At 38.5% G+C, this 17,535-nt stretch overlaps 1 protein-coding gene across 1 annotated transcript in view; it reads right to left on the bottom strand.

Moving 5' to 3' along the window:
- Positions 1 to 15,319, bottom strand: part of LOC146331403 (histone deacetylase 7-like) — a 56,328-nt gene extending 41,009 nt beyond the window's left edge. The window contains exon 1 of the mRNA XM_084730594.1: positions 14,893 to 15,319. Within this exon, the coding sequence (XP_084586720.1) occupies positions 14,893 to 14,911 (19 nt within the window). The 5' untranslated portion in view covers positions 14,912 to 15,319. The remainder of the gene's footprint in view (positions 1 to 14,892) is intronic.
- Between the last annotated feature and the right edge of the window lie 2,216 nt (positions 15,320 to 17,535).

Genomic DNA, 17,535 nt, shown 5'->3' with positions numbered 1-17,535 from the left:
GATTAACACGATGACGATGATGATAATGTTAGTTGCTGTGCTAGTTCCATCTTACCACCATCTTAACAATTAATAGTTTCATTGATAAGATAATTGACAGAAAATTAATGCAAGTCTATTTTGTAAATCAATTTGTTAAGAAACTTATAGTCTACATTATGATAGTAAACTGAATATCTTTGGGTTTTGGATGGATAAAACAAGCTATCTGAATATGTCATCTTGGGGTCTAGAAACATTTAATATGAACTCCTCAATTTTTTTGACATTCTATAAACAAAATGATGAATTTATTGAAGAAAATACTTGGTAGATTGATAATGAAAATAATCTTTATTGCAACCCTATTTCCAAACTTGGACTCAAACAAGAAAGCTGCATCAAGAAATTAATGAATTGTCAATTAATAAATTAATCACCATTTATTTTGATAATCAATTAATTAGTTTGAAATGTGAATATTTTCAGGCTTCTTTACTCATCTATAACAGTAAACTGAATATCTTTGGGTTGTGGACAAAACAAGACATTTGACGTTATCTTGGGCATTGGAAAACAGTGATCAGTATTGTGCACCATTTCTGATGTTTTATAGACATTTTACAGCCCTACTCCACAACAACAGGGAAAGACAAAAAAGAGTATGCATTTAAGATTCATAAATTTGGGCTCTTCAAAATTTTACTGAGTAAATGTACATTCATTTCTAAAAAAAAAAAAAAAAAAAAAAAAAGAGAGAAAAAAGAAAACCAAAACAACTAGCACACCTGCTTCCCTACAGTATGTGTTAAACCACACAGCGAGCTGAACGCTCAGACAAGGCAGATCATCTTATGTGCTCTACAAAGCTGTGAGTTTCTATTAGAAGGTTTATAGAGGCTTCATACCTCAAGAGCAGCAAGTCAAAACAACACTGACTGCCAGCAACCACAATGCAGTGCAAGTCTCTAATAAGAATTATATGAATTGCAAGCATTACTTTACAACTAGTTTGGCCAGAATATGACTCACAGCTGGTGCCAGCTGGAGACCGAAAGAGACAAACTATCAAACTCTGTTGACATCAAATTTTTTTTGGTGTACAAGAATGTAGACAAACCCCACAGACAGGGAGACAAACAGAATCTCCAGTGTAAGTAGGAATATTTTGCCTTTTTTTCTAAGATGATGCTGGTAAAGTTTCACTTGAACCTTCAGCTATATGAGGCCTATTCATTGATTGTGACTACGACAAAGACAAACCCACAGGCTGTCACAACTAGTGCAGCAAAAGGGCTCTTTGTGATCAACAGTTTGAGTAAGATGACACCGATCGTGTAGCATAAAGGGCTGTTTATTATGATCAAAGTCTTTATTCAGTGATACGCTTTTGTAAACACACACACACACACACACACACATGCCTGAGTACAGTATTTGCATTTGCATGGTGCAGCGACAACTATGCAAGCGCACAGGTAGACATTCATCCAATTATGATCACTGCTGGTTATCTGAGATGATTAGAGGAAAAAATGAAGGAGCGAGGGAGAGATTTAAAGGGTGCAGAGGAGTGTAGGTGGTGTCGATTCCCTTGGCATGGCCCACATGAAACTAATGTAACTGTATCCCCACAACAACACTGAGGCTATGACCTCATCCTGTCCAGAGAGAGAACCTGGACACATGAGAACATTAATCCACGCATGGCTGCCTTAAGTGTGTGTGTGTGTGTGTCCGTGTGTGAGTGTGTGTTTTTATTTTCTAGGGACTGAAGGAGCTTGGGTGGGATCTAACAATTTTTACGACTTCTGTCATAATACAGCACACACAGTCAAACACAGCTGCCTGCCCCATGGTCCGTCAAACAACCAAACATTTGTTGCCTAGTAGTGAATGAGTCAAACTTTTCAATGACGTTATGGGCAGAAATACATCCAGTAGGAAACTCTACACTTGCACTCACACAATGAGGTCTTAATACCATAATTACACAATTATTTGCCCTGTTTATCACCTTAAAATAGTCACGTTGCCTGTCAGATTAGGGTAATTACCAGGGTACCTTGAGTTACACAGTCAGTTAGGCAGTCAGTCAGGCAGGTACTGTAAAAAGGTATTTACTAATTCAAGCTGCAACATCTGACTCTTGGTCATGGCCTCATGATATGTTAACTTTAAAGACCAGTGTGTAGGATTTAGTGGCATCTAGCAATGAACTTGCAGATTGCAAACACCTCATCACACTTTGCTGCCAAGCATGTAGGAGAAACTACGGTAGCCGTGAAACTTGCAGAAAATGCAAACGTGTGGTGAAACAGAAAGTATATCTCCGGCCTAAGCCACTGTCGGTGAGAAGAAAATATATATTTAAATAATTAAGTTAACATCAGGAATGTGTGACAACTAGTCAACTAGGAAAATCTTTAGTCGGGGAGCAGTCTTAGTTTACGCCTCTGGCCGCCTGTAGAAACATGGTGGTGCAGCGTGGTAGATTCCATGAAGAGGACCCATGCCCACTCTAGATATAAACAGTTCATTTAAAGGTAACAAAAATACAACTGTTCTTATTTCCAGGTTATTACTAGTTCTTACTAATTAAAACTAGGGCTGCACAATTCATCAAAACATTATCAAAAGTAGAATATGGCCAAGTGCCATATCCAAATTGCAGAGGACGCAATTATTTTTTGACTAAGGTAAACTGTGTGGCAAAACAGCGTTATAAAATAGTACTGTAGTGTTACAGAGTGCATAAATGCCCTGGCATACAAATCTTGTTCTCCAGATCTAAGAAAACATGTTTGTTTGGTGCAGGCCCCAGCAAGTGTCACATCATCAAGATTTCAATCATTTGTTTCTGTGTGAGAATGAAAATTATGCATATTATATTTCATGTCTGCCACATTCACCAACTTAATCCTAAATATTACACGCTTGACCTTTAACTCTGATACTGGAAATTATTTTGGCCATTTTGCTTTTTATCGCTGTACTGCATTTCTTGAAGTAAAAGGGGGAAAAAAAAAACAATTTACTGTAACAGAAAATCTCAGCCAGGTGAGTTTTTTTTTACACCTGTTGAGTTTGGAAACATGCCAGAGGGAGGATAACAAGGACTCAGAGTTAACAGTGTTTATGGCAGGCACTATAAATTTAGATTTAAATTGACAGTTTTACCACAAAACAACACGTTCTGTTCAAGCATTTCAGCTGACATGAGTACAGAAAACACTAAAGAACTAGTCAAGTCATTTTTAAATAAAGTTACTGCCTTTAAAAAAGTTTTAACGGTGTTTTCTGGCTACTTGACAGCGCACGTTAGCAAACACACGTTGCCTACCTTTTTATTTGGAGCTGAAGTTCAAGCGCGACGCATTTTCAATTTCACTCGAGTTCAGGTGCTGACAGCCCGGTCACAAAACTGAAGAGATGGATGAAACCTTAGTCCGACTGTCTGTCTTTGTCATCCTGGTTCTGTTTTTTTTTTTTTTTTTTTTTTTTTTGACTAAACTGGTCGTTGTAGTGTCAAGTTCAGCTGTCTGGTTTTTTGTGATAAAATTTAAAAAAACGTTGGTTCCAACCGTCAGCGCGTCGCCTTTACAGCCGTAAACAGCAGTGAAAGTGAAGCTCGGCAGTAAAGTGAGAATGTTCCGGTAATTATGTACGAGAAGGACACCGTCCACCGACACCGAGAGCCGCTCTGCACTTATCCGTGTCCTCCTCACCGAGTCTGACTTACTGTCGGCGGTGAAACTGCTGATAAAAAACTGCTCTCAGTCTCACTTTCATCTGTGTGAGCTGCTGGTGTGAGGAGGGCTCCATCTGCTGAACTCTGCTGTGTAAGGAAGGATGCCCTGTGTGTGTGTGTGTGTGTGTGTGTGTGTGTGTGTTGCCTATCTCCGTGGTTTTCAATCTGGGGTCCAGGTACCAACATGGGTACGTGAGTGGGTTGTAGGGTGTCCCCAGCAAAAGGAGGAATACAATATTTTATTTTTGGAAGTTAGAACAACACACCTCCTCAGAAAAAAACAACAGAAGGTAATTCAATAAATCCAAATAATAAGCAAATTTAGTCAAGTTAAAGGAGCAATTGTGTGTGTGAGAATGAGTACTGCAGTCCAAATAGTGAGCTAGAGCCATGGACGGTATATTAAACAGGATAAAATCCTATTTAAGATGCTGTCCGTTGGTTGAAGCGAGCAATTCACCCCAACCCCTTCCTCCCCAGACTCAAGAAAGCTCAGGCAGGTTGCTGGAACCCTGCAGGAGCACAAGACGAGTGCAACGTCATAAAAGCCAGTCCTGAAGATAAATGCCCGATGCTTTGAAAACACACACTCTGGAGTTTGAGTTCGGTGACTGTTTGTCTTACTGTCTGCCTGACTGGCCTGCAGGCATTGTGCATTAATTTGAACTATAATTAACTTGAAGCAGGCATACAAAAAGTGTTTTCTTAATCTCTGATGACATATGGTAATTTAATGATTCATTGTCCTTTAAACTTTTGATTATATCATTAAAAAAATACTACTTAAGATCCTCTCAGATTGGGGGTTCGTGGTCTAATGTACATCTATGGTGAGGGTTCTTGACATGAAAAGTTTTGGGAATCCCTGACCTGTCTGGCCGTGTTCCTTGACATCATTACACATTCACCGACGGTGGACTGGTGAGCCAATAGGGGACATTTTGGAACGTATTGAACAATCTGTCAATCACTCAAAACACATTGGCTATAACATCAGACTTTTACTAGCGCTTTAAAATTATCCAGTGACAAAATAAAACAACTCGCGCACAATTTTATTGTTAAAAGGTACTTGTATCCTTAATAATGCAATATTGGCAATGATGTGTAAGAGCGTGTATAAACTCTTTTATATTCAGTGTCATAGATTTATTTAATTTTTGATATGATGCTAATCTAACAAAAAGCTTGTTCTGCGACAAAGTGTTCATTCTGTTTATGAGCATTTTTCCTTATTTTAATGTAATGTATTTTTATTTAGTGATCTGACCACCTTGTGACACCAATGACAAATTTTCACTTTGGCACACACACACACGTACACACACACACACACACACACACACACACACACACACACACACACACACAAACAACACATTTACTCTTAATTTAGACAGTGCTGCTGCCTATTCTCACATGTCCTCTCCTAAACTGAACTCTCACTGTCTCTCACAGTCTCCTCATCCTGCCTGTGGCTGAATCCACCCTCTTTCAGAAAAAAAGGTCAACATCATTGTGTCCATGAAGATAAACCAGTGTGGGACAAACCAGCTCGTTAAAAGATGGTGAGCTGAGCCTATCTTTTATTTCATGTGACCCGGGCTGGCCCTGGTCCTGTGAGGGACTCAATAGGTCTGCCGTTGTTCAGTTAAATTGTGTACCTAAGGCGAAAGTTACGGTCTGAGCTCAAAAAATTGCTATCAACAACACTCAGTCTAAATTCAACAACAGTATGTCTTTTCCCCTGTGCTCTTGGCAGGACTTGACAGTCCATCCCCCAGTCACGGGGTTGACTGTGGCCTGAATAATTTGAGATACGCACAGGCAAATTGAATTTCATAGCAGATCTTCCATTTTGAGCAGCACATGTTTGAGACAGACAGACAGAGCTTCTTCTATTTGCAGATGTAGACAGTGTTTTGTAACTGTTGCTACTTTGGTTACATATATGGAGAAATTAGGTCATTTAAAACGTTATATCTAAACATATGCATTTTATCTATTCACTATTGTGTTATGGCCTTTACAGATAATTTCATGAGATTATTCCTATTAATTAATTCCTATTAATCACATCAACCTAGGTCTCTGGATCACTGCTTTAACATGATGGCACCTGTTGTTCATATTACATACAATGATACATGTAGGAGCTGATGCCTGAAAGTACCAATTCTGAGAAGTACTCAAATATTACACAACAAAAACAGTTAAGGCAGTTGTAAACTGTTGCTTTCCCTCTATAGCTCTAAGCTTGAATACTGTACTTTGTTGTTAGGAATATATTTGTCACCATGCACATTTGGCTGTGCATGTGAGAGGTGTGTATTTGAGTCACATGACTTGAACTTGAGTCAGACTCAAGTCACAAATTTGCTGACTTTAGACTCAACTAGCCAAAATCAAGACTTGAACTTTAACACCAATGACTGGTGACTTCACCTGGATTTGACTTCACTTGAAAATACGGGATATCTTCCCCTTAACCCAAAGACTGAAAAGGATTATAGTGTGTGTCACAAATAACTTAATTTCCAGTCATTTCCTGATGTTAATGCTACTTATTCTCAGCAATTTGGCACTTAATTCTCCAGATCCATTTTGTTTGAACCAATCAGACAGTATCTAATCAAATTGCAACAGAGAACGTTGTGTTACTAAGCTCCAGTTAAAAAAAAAACAAAAACCATATACCAAAACCCATTATGTTGTCAACAACCGTATGAATTGCAGTATGCAAAATGAGTGGGTCGAAAATTACCAATGGAGACACAACCACGTCCAACTCTGTTTCACATTTGAAGTTGCACAAGGAACGTTAAGTCGAAGGCCTGTTCTTAAAATGACATTACATTTGGTGAAGAGTGCATTATGAATTATTTAGAATCCCAAACTCAAAATTTAGGACTTGGGAGTTGAGTGCAAAGACTTAAGGAGTGATGAAGCACACTTTTCCTACACCGTCTCTGCCGTCATAAGGGCATTGCCACTGCTGGCTATCATGTGATTGTTTGGATGTGTGTGTGTGGATGTGTCAGCCTGGATATGAGACACACTTTAATGCAAGGTGTAAAGGGGGTGTTAGGTAGTTGTAAATGCAATCCGTACCACATGCTGGCATCCGTACGCAACATAATATTAGTTTAGCGAGCAGGCTGAAAGAGACATTATTAATTACATGTCTATTTTGTGCCTTGAAAGAGAAAATGTGCATTATTCAACAGAACTGCGTGAAAAATTAAAGCAATACGGGTGAGAAATTAATGATATACAGTTAAAAATATCTGTGTGTGACAGTGTGTGTTGGCTGCACTCATCTGTGCAGCTGATCTGCTGTAAAGAAGGCTTATAATTTGATTTGTCTACAGACAGAGTAGTCTACACGCCAGTGCTGCAGCACTCTGAGATAAACTGACACAATATTTTTCATACAAAGAAAGGAATAGCTTAAATGTAGAATCAGTAGGATTTGTCCAAGCTATTCCTAAACACATCAGAAAGATGCCAGGCTGTCAAATGCTGATGTTTTGGGTTGGTAAAGCTTCCGGAGCTCAGCAAAATAATGAGAAAATAAGAAAATATAGCTAGAGCGCACAGTTTCTGCAGATAGACACTGCCACACACTTCTACTGGGTCATGAGTTGTCATTGAAAGGGATTATGTTCATGACAGTCTATACATATTTTTTACACATTTTTTAAGGAAAATAACATGTTATACCTTTAATATATTACATTTCCCCAATTTCTAAGAGGGGACAAATAAAGTTTCCCATCACTCATAAAAGTGATTTCTTTCAGTAGAGTCTGGGGCTGATTTTCTGCCACCTCATGTGCAGACTTTCGTCTGGTGGACAGAAAGTTGATCTCAATCTCAAGAATGCATTAAAAATATCAGATGTAAAGGCAAAGTTGAGATTGGATCATTTACTATCTGATTAACATATCCGGATACAAATCCCATTTTAATACCAGATGTAAACTGTTTGTCTGTCTGTGTCTCTGCGTGACTGGATCATAGAGAGAAGGACAGTCATTAGTCCCCTCAGTAAAAACACCTTCACCTTACACTACAATGAGACTATCAGCAAGATGCTGCGGAAAAGTCATCCTCAAATTCCTGTCAGACACTCACAGAGATGCAATTTTTTTTGCAGAATGCCCAAGGGGATTTTGAAAACTGGAAACCAGAGCAGTGAAGAAGGGAAGAGACACATATGGCATACATGGGTAGGACTCCAAGGTGGAGTTTTGTGGCCAGTAGGGCTCACTGCTCTTCCAGTCACAGGAAGCAAATAGGAATGAGAGGAATGCAGTCAGGCAATACGGTGATGGAGGGAGCAGCAGTTGCAGGGCAGATTGCCAAAAAGAGTGAAAGAAAAGGAGGTAGTCAGGGAAAAGATAAGGGGAATGAGAAACTGATTAGAAAGTGGAAAAAGCTGGGGTGCAATTAAGTTGCACAATCATGAAAAAGGCAACATTGGGATGTCTCCAGAGCTGCGTAGACACACACATACCAAAACAAAGTTGCATGTGGTGTAATTGTTCCTTGTGATATTGACAGTTTGATATGGATAACGTGTGTCATATTGCAGGAGTCACTGACGGAAATGCCACAGTACATTAGTGACACGTGGAATGTGTGGAGTTATCAGTCCAGCAGATTTCCTGGTAGCGGGTGGAGGCTGGGGATCCGCAAACAAGAATTTGTTTTTTACTATCCAGGGGGTCATCCTACCGTACACACACACACTCGCATGCATGCAGAGACATGCACAGACATGTAGACAGCAAACTCAGACGTGCATACAGATACACACAACACAACCATATACACAGCCTACTTCACGTCTTACGTGTAGAAAAAAAGGGAGAATCAATAGAAGGGGGACACCTTTTCCAAGACTGACAAACATGGAAAAGGTGTTGTACAGAGGAGACAGAATTAATAGTAGTGATTGTAAACAGTAAAATGTTTAAGTAAGTACCCAGTTGTTTTGAGTGTACTTGTGGAACATTTTAATGAAGTAGCACTGCAATGATAAATTGATTATGAATTGATTAATAGATTACTCACCAACTCTTTTGCTAATTGCTTAATCGGTTTGGGTATTTTTTAAGAGAAAAAAAAAATCAAAATTTTCTGATTCCAGCTTTTAAAATATTAATATTTTCTAGTTTCTTATATGACATTGCTTGGGATTTTTGAATGTTTGTTGTATCTTAGTTTAAAAATCATCATATTGTACCAAAATATGCATTCAAATAATGATTAATGAGTAATTAGTGAGTGTTAAGATATGTTGAGTTGTTGTCAGTCAGATAAAGTATTGTTAACTTAATTAGTGCTAGGCCGGGGTGATATACCTGAAAATCACAATAGTAAAGTTTCATATAGGTCAGTATCGATCATGTAGGTTGTGACTGATGACATGTTGTGTACTCTAAAGGTTGGAGGTGATAAAATGAGTAAATATCACAATATGTATGACCTAATACATTGATACTGCAACAATATTGTAGGGATGACTATTATTGCTTTCACAAAATATTAACCAGAGAGCAATAACTATTTTGATAACTGATTAATTGCGTAAGTACATTTGCAAGTAAAAATCATTTTATATTTACAGCTTCTCAAATGTGAAAATTTGTCGCTTTTTGTTGCTTGTTGCGAGTAAATAAATTGAATCACCGAGGCTACAATAGATCTACAGTATGTGGTGTGTGAAAGTGGTCGCTTGTAGTGACAAACCCACAGAAAATGATCCGTCGATCTCTATCTTTAAAGAGCGTTTTAGCTTATTATATCTCATTGTTTTGGTTTTACTGCACCGATACTGTTTTGGTGCAGTCGCCGCTCTCATCCGCCATGAGCACTTTGCAGCAGCAGCAGGCAGAACATAGTGGGAGCTGATTATCAGTTTGGTCAAATGTTGCCTCTGATATTCAGCATTTTTACAATTATCAGACTTGTTGATAGTAAAGTACATAAATTAAAAAATGCGCTACTTTGGCTCTGTTGCAGCCTTGCTTTTGTCTGTAGTCCACTCTGGAGTCTCGCTTATTGTCCTGCTCACAGCACTATCTATTTGGCTAATATACTGCTGGGAAGCTTCAACTATAATAATACAGTATAATTTTGCCAAAAGGATCTTTGAATACTATTTTAGATCACCGGGCAATGTGGAAAACAGTAAGGTGAAAAGAAATGCAACTTAACTAAGAGTCTACAGATCACCGCCGTCTTGTTTACATAAAAGAAAAATGTTCCATCACGTATGTAAAACAGTGGTTGTGGAAATGCATAGTTTTTCAAGGTTTCGCACACTTACAAAGACCAGATCACGTGTTCGTGTAGGCCCTGCTAAGCTCTAGCTAGCAGCTGTGTGGTAACTTTGAACCGAGGAGGCTGCTCTCAGCGGTGTGTAGCCTCTAAAGCCTTTCCAGTCCCAATAGCAATGCAACATCAACCCACAGAGAGGATAGATAGGCAGCACTCGTTTACTTTCTCTGGAAACTCGCTGTGATGCTGGAAAGTGTTGATTTGCGACGCCTTCATACTCCTGTGTGTGCACGTGTGGAAAAAGGTCAAAACATAAAGTTCAGAACAGTTTGTACCTCTTTGAAAAGGTTTGTGGCTTGCTTTTTCACATGCTACACATGTCAAACTGAACAAACCTCCAAAGGGCCGATTTCACTGGAGCTCCTGTGAACTTTATGCTCATTTTGAAAAAATCTTATTGTTTATTGTAGACTACAGACAAATCTAGTGCTTCATTGTGTAAAATGTCCCATAGCCAAATATCATGAGAGAAACAAAACATTTTCCCAAATCCTTGGCCTGGGTGGTAATGTTAACGGAGAGGAATGTGGAAAAAGCAACAACGTATCATTAACATTTACTTTATATTTCCTGCTCAAAATGGTTTCCATCTCTGTACAGTCCTTTCTGAACCTACCTAGTTATACCACTTCCTCCAGGACAAAATCTCTCTGACAGTATTTCCCTGTACATTTAAACTTCCTCATGGCAGTTAGATTAAAATTAGATCAATTTACTGCAGTAAAAATACTTTTCCACAAGGGGGTGGTACTCAAATAAATGGCAGCATGTATTGTTTGTTATCTAAACATAGACAACAGTCTGTTTGTGAACTTATTCTAGGCCACTCTGTAGTACAGCATCATGCACATTAACCACTAATCTCAAGTTCCTGCTTCATCCCTTTACAGTGCTCACTTGACCTTAGTTGGCAGCATCTGCTGTGATAAAAAACCTCCAGAGAGGACTTAAAGGAATACTTCATCTTATTTAAGTAGGGTTATATTAAGTACTTATACATGGTTAGTGTACTACATACACTAGACTGTGGTTGGTATACCCCCAGTTTGGAGAAGCAGCAGAAGTAAAGGTGTAGGAAGTTAAGCCATGTACTGCTGTGGACAGGGTCAGCAGCAGCAGCTCTCTGTCACCACCAACCTCATTTGGCAAAAACAGTAATTTTACCTCACTGAACACTGGAGTTACTGAATATGGATAAGTACATCCTCAAACAACCCCATTCTGAATAATTTGAACTATCCCTTTAATGAGAGGTGATCTGTTTTGGATCACCATACTTTTGGCCTACTGTACAGCCAAGTTCATGCACTGTCCTTCAGCAATTTGGAAAATGTGATGGAAAAATTACAAATCCAAGGCATTGTGGTGATCAAAAACACTGGGTTTTGATTGGACTGAGACTTCTAGAGAAAAGTGATTATCGATGTAAGTTTCTAAGTTTTCTAATTAAGAGTCTCTAAAGGCAAATAAAAACGCAACACAACAACGTTACTCTGCCCTCAGCTGACATCAGCTCAGCCTGATTTAGACACCCGTGATGTCTCTCTCACAGAGATGTGTCTGATTCTGTGACCCTGACGGAGGGAGAGTCCCTGAGGGCCTCTTCCATCTGACTGTGGCCTCTTAACCTGCTGCCCCTCAAACCAAACAAACCCAGAGTCTGATAATTTATCACAATGACAGAAATACAGACCCTCAAGTTATTTTAAGTTTGCTTGCTCAGAATGATTTGGCAATTTGCACATGACATTTCTTTGTTCTCCTTACAAAAAATCAAATATTGCTTCAGTTTTCAATGTGTTCATTATCAATTAATCTGCAGGATATTTTCTTGAGATTTATCCGAGCTGCTGGTAAACACACCAGAGAGATGGCTGATTGTTATTTCTCATTCCCAAGATGTCAAAAAGCAATGTCTTTGGTTGGGAAAGCATCCCGAGCACAATAATGAGAAAAGAAGGAAATATGAGCAGAGGGCAGGGTCTCTGCAGAAACAGACTGAACACACTTCTAGTGGGTCATAAGTGATGATTGAAAGGGATTATGTTTATATGATTTTTAAAGGAAAATTCTGCACATTATGCCTCTAAACAATTATTTATTTGATGAAAAGAAGTTAACAAATAGTGAAAAATGGTCTTTAAATGTCTTATTTTTTTTCTGAACAGTTCAATTCCAAAATCCAAAGATATTTAGTTTACTATGATGATTGAGAAAAAATGTTGCATTCTTCCTTAGAAATGCATTACAGTTGATCAGTTATCAAAAATATTGCTCATTAGCTTTCTGTCAATCAACTAATCAATCAATGGATGGATCATTTCAGCCATGAATCACACAATATGACACAATGTGCATTTTGCTAATAGTCTCATTAAACAGAGCATTTTCAGGTTTTAAGTGAGATTACTTTCACTCGCAAATGAATTTGGAGACACACTGAAAGTATTAATCTGATTATCAGGTAATTAGAGGAACAGTTGAGTATCCTGAAACATTGCATCCCTAGAATTTGATAAGACATCATATATAAGTTTAAGTTAAGTTTATACAGGGTGACATTTTCTCAAAGTGAGTCTTTAAGCTCTAGTTGAAGTTTTTTTTGTCAGTGTTAGACTCCCATCCTATCAACACTGCAGGTATAAGGCCAAATAAACCATGAATGTCATCATTATTCTCCCATTATTTTCACAGTGAACACAGAGGAGTTACAGTCTGATTTACAGCCCAACAAACCACGCAGACAAGTCTCTAAAAATGGAGCAGCACGGGAGAGTAAAAATAGAGCGAAAGTTTAGTGTTTTGGGCGAGAGAGCAAGCAAAGGCCGAGGCCAGCATTTCATCTACTGCAGCAAGATTTATGCGCAGTGCACAAAAACAAGAAAGGAGGGGGTGAAAAGCAAAATTTAGAGCTAACTTTTCACCTACTTTCCAGAGATGGGAAGTAACTAATTACAAGTACTTTGTTACTGTACTTTTCAGGAATCTGTACTTTAGTTGAGTATTTATTTTTCTGACAACTTTTCACTTTTACTCCCTACATTTTAACACAAATACTTGCACTTTAGTTTTGATGCATCTATGGGGAATTATTGGTTATTTTGGTTTGCATCATTGTGACACCTTACCATCATCAATGTCGATTTCAACCTAAATGAATAGAACGATAACAGCCACATAGAAAAGAAGATTCCTTTGTGTATTCATCAATGCATATGACGCACAACAGGCGTAACAAAACAACGTAAAAGATGTGACAAGACAAAAAAGATAGAGAGGGAGATTCGACCGTAGAGTGAATCTGTCAGCTGACTGTGAAGGCTTTTTAGCACTGCAGGACCACCATTATTTTTTGTACATTATCCTTAATTTTTATGTTTTTTCAACTGTGCAAATTTCAAAGTCCCCTGAGGCAAATTGTGATTTGTGATATTGGGCTACATAGATAAAATCTGACATGACTTGACATGACTATTTTATTTGAAGTTAAAATGGTTTAATAGTCTTAGAATTGAATAAATATGATGTGAGGAGGCTCAGTTAGCATTGCACAGAAACAGCTCCTTCAGAGGGCAACTTTTTACTTTTGTACTTTCACTTGTACTTGAGAAAAGAAATTGAAGCAGTACTTTTTCTGCTTTTTTGTACACAATTACCACAAGTAGTACATCTACCTGAGTAAATAATGAGAATACTTTTGCCACTTCTGCCGCTTTCTTATAATTTCTAATGTAATGATGATGTTTTAATCATGTGGAAGTGGTGATATGATGCATATTTCTATAAAAAGATGTGTCCATGGCCAAAAAAATGTATGCATGTATAAGCAAGATTTGACAACTCAGTAGGATTTGTCCAAGCTGTTCATAAACGGACCAGAAAGATAGTTGACGGGTCTTCTCAGGACATCAAATACTGATGTTCTGGGTTGTTAAAGTGTCCCAAGCACAGCAAAATAATGAGAAAATAAGAAAATACATGCAGAAGGCAGAGTCTCTGCAGATACAGAAACCACCACATACTTCTAGTGGGTCATAAATGATGACTGAGAGATTATGTTTATATGAGTCTGTACATTGTTTTTTTTTTTTAAGGAAAATGTTGCATATTATGCCTTTAAAGGTATTTTTTACAGGGGACAGACAGATGTGACAGCAACTTAATTAACTCTCACTGTGTCAACCCAACTTCTTTACAGCTTTTTACTAAGCAAGTTCACACTCTGGTCTCTCTGTGCTTGTCTTCCTCAACATTGCAGTGAGGGACTGTTGTTGTGTGTCTCATTCTTTGCACTCTCATACTTTTCGTGGACAGACTAGCTCTCCGGGGTGGGTGGGTCTGTTTCCAATTTTCTCCCCTTTCCCGTCCTGAGAAACAACACTTCCAAAACTAAACAAATAAAACCAAAAAAAAATTAGGTGCCATTACATTTTTTTTTCTGTTGCACACTACAATGTTCGTCTTGCACTTTACGTCTTTTTTAATGTCTATGTGACTTTGAAGCATTTGCAGTGATATCAACATATAGGGTAGTCTGCTACACTGAATTCAGAGCAAAGCCAAGTTTCTCACAGATGAAGCCAAGCAGAGCTGACCATCTGCCGGTATAGTATAGTGAAGATGAATCTAAGCAACAACTGGACCAAAGATATTTCATCTGGGCAAAACATCTGCAAAACTGCCAGAACAGCTGAAATCCTCTCTTTAGAGTATAATGAATAAAAGTTTGACAGACTTTCCTGTTGAAATAGTCTTTTTTTACACAGCTGTTACACATTCTTTCACAGATAGATATATTGTGCAACACGTCCTACCTGTTTTGGGTGCTGACATCCAGCGAGAGGTCCCTCCGTGCTCTCACAGCAGTCAGAGAGGCAGCAGTGGGACAGTCTGGGAGGCTCGGGGAGAAATAGATAGATCCTGCTTTGACAGACAGGGGAGTGGTGCTGCAGCTCTCGAGCCCGGCTGTGCACTGACAGAGAGAGTCAGAGTCAACTGCTTGACACAAACAGGCTCCCTCTGACTTGTCTGTGTCTTGCACTTCCTCTCATGTGAGCTTCTCTCTCTTTTTCTCTCTCACTCACTTAATCACTCCCCCTAATTCTTTTTTTTTTTTTTTTTTTTTTTAGAGAAGACACAGTTGCTCTGCCCTGTCAGCCCCCTCTAACTTTGTGTCAGTGCTGCCCCTGCACCAGAAGCACCGGGGATGGAGGGAGGGAGGGGGTAGTGGAGTTTGTGTGTGTGTGTGTGTGTGTGTGTGTGTGTGTTGGAGAAAGAGAGAGAGAGAGAGAGAGAAAGCGCGAGAGAGAGAGCGACAGATTGTGTTGCCGCTTGTGTCTGACACACAATAGCAGGAAGTGTTGCTTTAGGATGCACAGGACTGAAATAAGAAAGCTGCATCGAGCATTACAAGTAATAAAAGACACATTACAGTGGTATTACACTGTGCCTGCTAAAATGAGACAGCGAAGTAAACAAAAATCTTACAAAGCAAGTTTGTTGTCAGTGTGTATCACTGTCATTGTTGATTTGACACCATAACATAATTTATACCAGTTTTGTAGCCAGAAATGTGTGACGGTGAGATGAAAATAAGGAAGACTAATCTGTAAAACAAAAAACAAAACAATTTAATGATTATTACTTCTTTAAATGTAGTTAATAACCTTAATTAGCTTAAATCAGATAATCATTTAGAGGGTAAAGTTCTTTCAGCAAGACGGATGCGTGTGACAATCCACACAGACTATTCAGTAGTTACCCATTTTCTTTCCTGTACTTGTGAGATAAACTTCTGTCCTAAAATATCCCTTTAAACTCAATGACTCAGTCAAGCTCTGACTTCTGTATAAACACACAAATTGAGCATTCAGTGTGATTACTTACACAGAACGACATATTTCACCGCAGCGATTACATTTCAGCCTCAGTGAAATTAACAAGGGAGAAAAATGGCCAGGATGTCGGTGATTTACAAAAATACAGCTCAACAGTGTTATAAACTTTAAAACGATTATCGTAGTTTGTTTTAACGTGACCTTATCTGTGTGAACATACAGATAATCTGCCTTAATCAGCAGCAAACACAGGTTTTAACTTTTTGATATAAATGTACTGTGCGTATTTACCACAGTCATTCTGGTAAATGCACATTTCCCCGGAAATGCGGGCGGAAAAGACAAGTTACACCATGTGGTTTCATCTCACAGATTTGCCGCCACTGAGATCTGTCAGGAGCTGGAGATTCATTCATATAAAACGACAACGCCACAGAGCTTAAAAAGGTTGAACCTTTGTTTTGTATGTTTGGATGCAAGATAACAACAAGTCATAGGATGAAGATGGAGCACGTAAAATACATATCAGAGGAGTTAAATGAGTTGGACTCACGCCAGACTTGCGTCAAAAATTTGATGAGTTTAGACTTGACTTGACAAAATCAAAAAACTCAGACTCAGGACTTGAGAATTTTTTGTGACTTACAAAACAATGACTTGGTCCCACCTCTAGTTCATACCTGATTTTGTATGTGACCAGTTTTAAAATGTAAAAAAAGAACACAAAAACCACACAAAATGTCTCCATACTGTTCGTGTGGTGTAATCCAAGTGTCCGTAAGCTGCAACATTAAAATTTGACACCATTTACGCCATGTTTTTAGCCTAAATGTCAACTGTAGCCTCTGAGCCCAGATCTGCGTGCGCACAGCTGAAGCAGGTACACAAGCTCTTGCTCAAGCGGCGCGGCTGCAACAAAGTAATGATGTTCCTCTTCTATGTCGAAGTCCTCTGACATTTTCTTCCTTGTTGAAAGTTTGCGAGTCAACTGTGCGTGTAACAAGTCACTATTTCTGGATTTGGCGACGATGTTGTTTTCCACTGAAGCTCTGGGAGTGTTTTGTGAACTGGAGATCTTCACCCATCCTCACATCAGCACAGGGCTGAGAAGATATCCAGCAAAATTTTATTTTTGGGTGAACTATCACTTTAAGAATCTCCCCCATGATGACAACAAACTGTTTATATATATATTTTAAAGATGCTCAAAAGACGGGCTGCAACTAAAGACTATTTTCATAATTGATTCGCATGCTAATTAGGGTTGCAAATTTTGTGCATAATTTTTTTTTAACCAATAGCTGAAGGGGTTAACATTCAATTGTCAATTAATCATTAATAATTAAAAAGATCATGCCTTCTTCTCATTTTCAGTTGCATTTAAACAATTCTAGCAGCATTTTTGTCATATAAAACATAAATTCATGATGCACAAACAATTTGAACAAACAGAATAATAAAACAACAGGGCTCCAGTTCGATAAATAAATGGTGTGGCCAAACAATAGTAATATAAAATGGTGTGCAACTACTGCCATTTCTAGACAACTTCAACTACTGCGATTTATCTTTAATATCCCTAGTGCTGATTAATGTTACATTTGATCCATTATTTTGTAT

The sequence above is a fragment of the Lutjanus erythropterus genome, chromosome 2 (assembly GCF_056507025.1).
Source record: "Lutjanus erythropterus isolate fLutEry1 chromosome 2, fLutEry1.hap2, whole genome shotgun sequence".
NCBI lineage: Eukaryota > Metazoa > Chordata > Actinopteri > Lutjaniformes > Lutjanidae > Lutjanus > Lutjanus erythropterus.
This window is presented reverse-complemented; position numbering and strand designations above follow the sequence as displayed.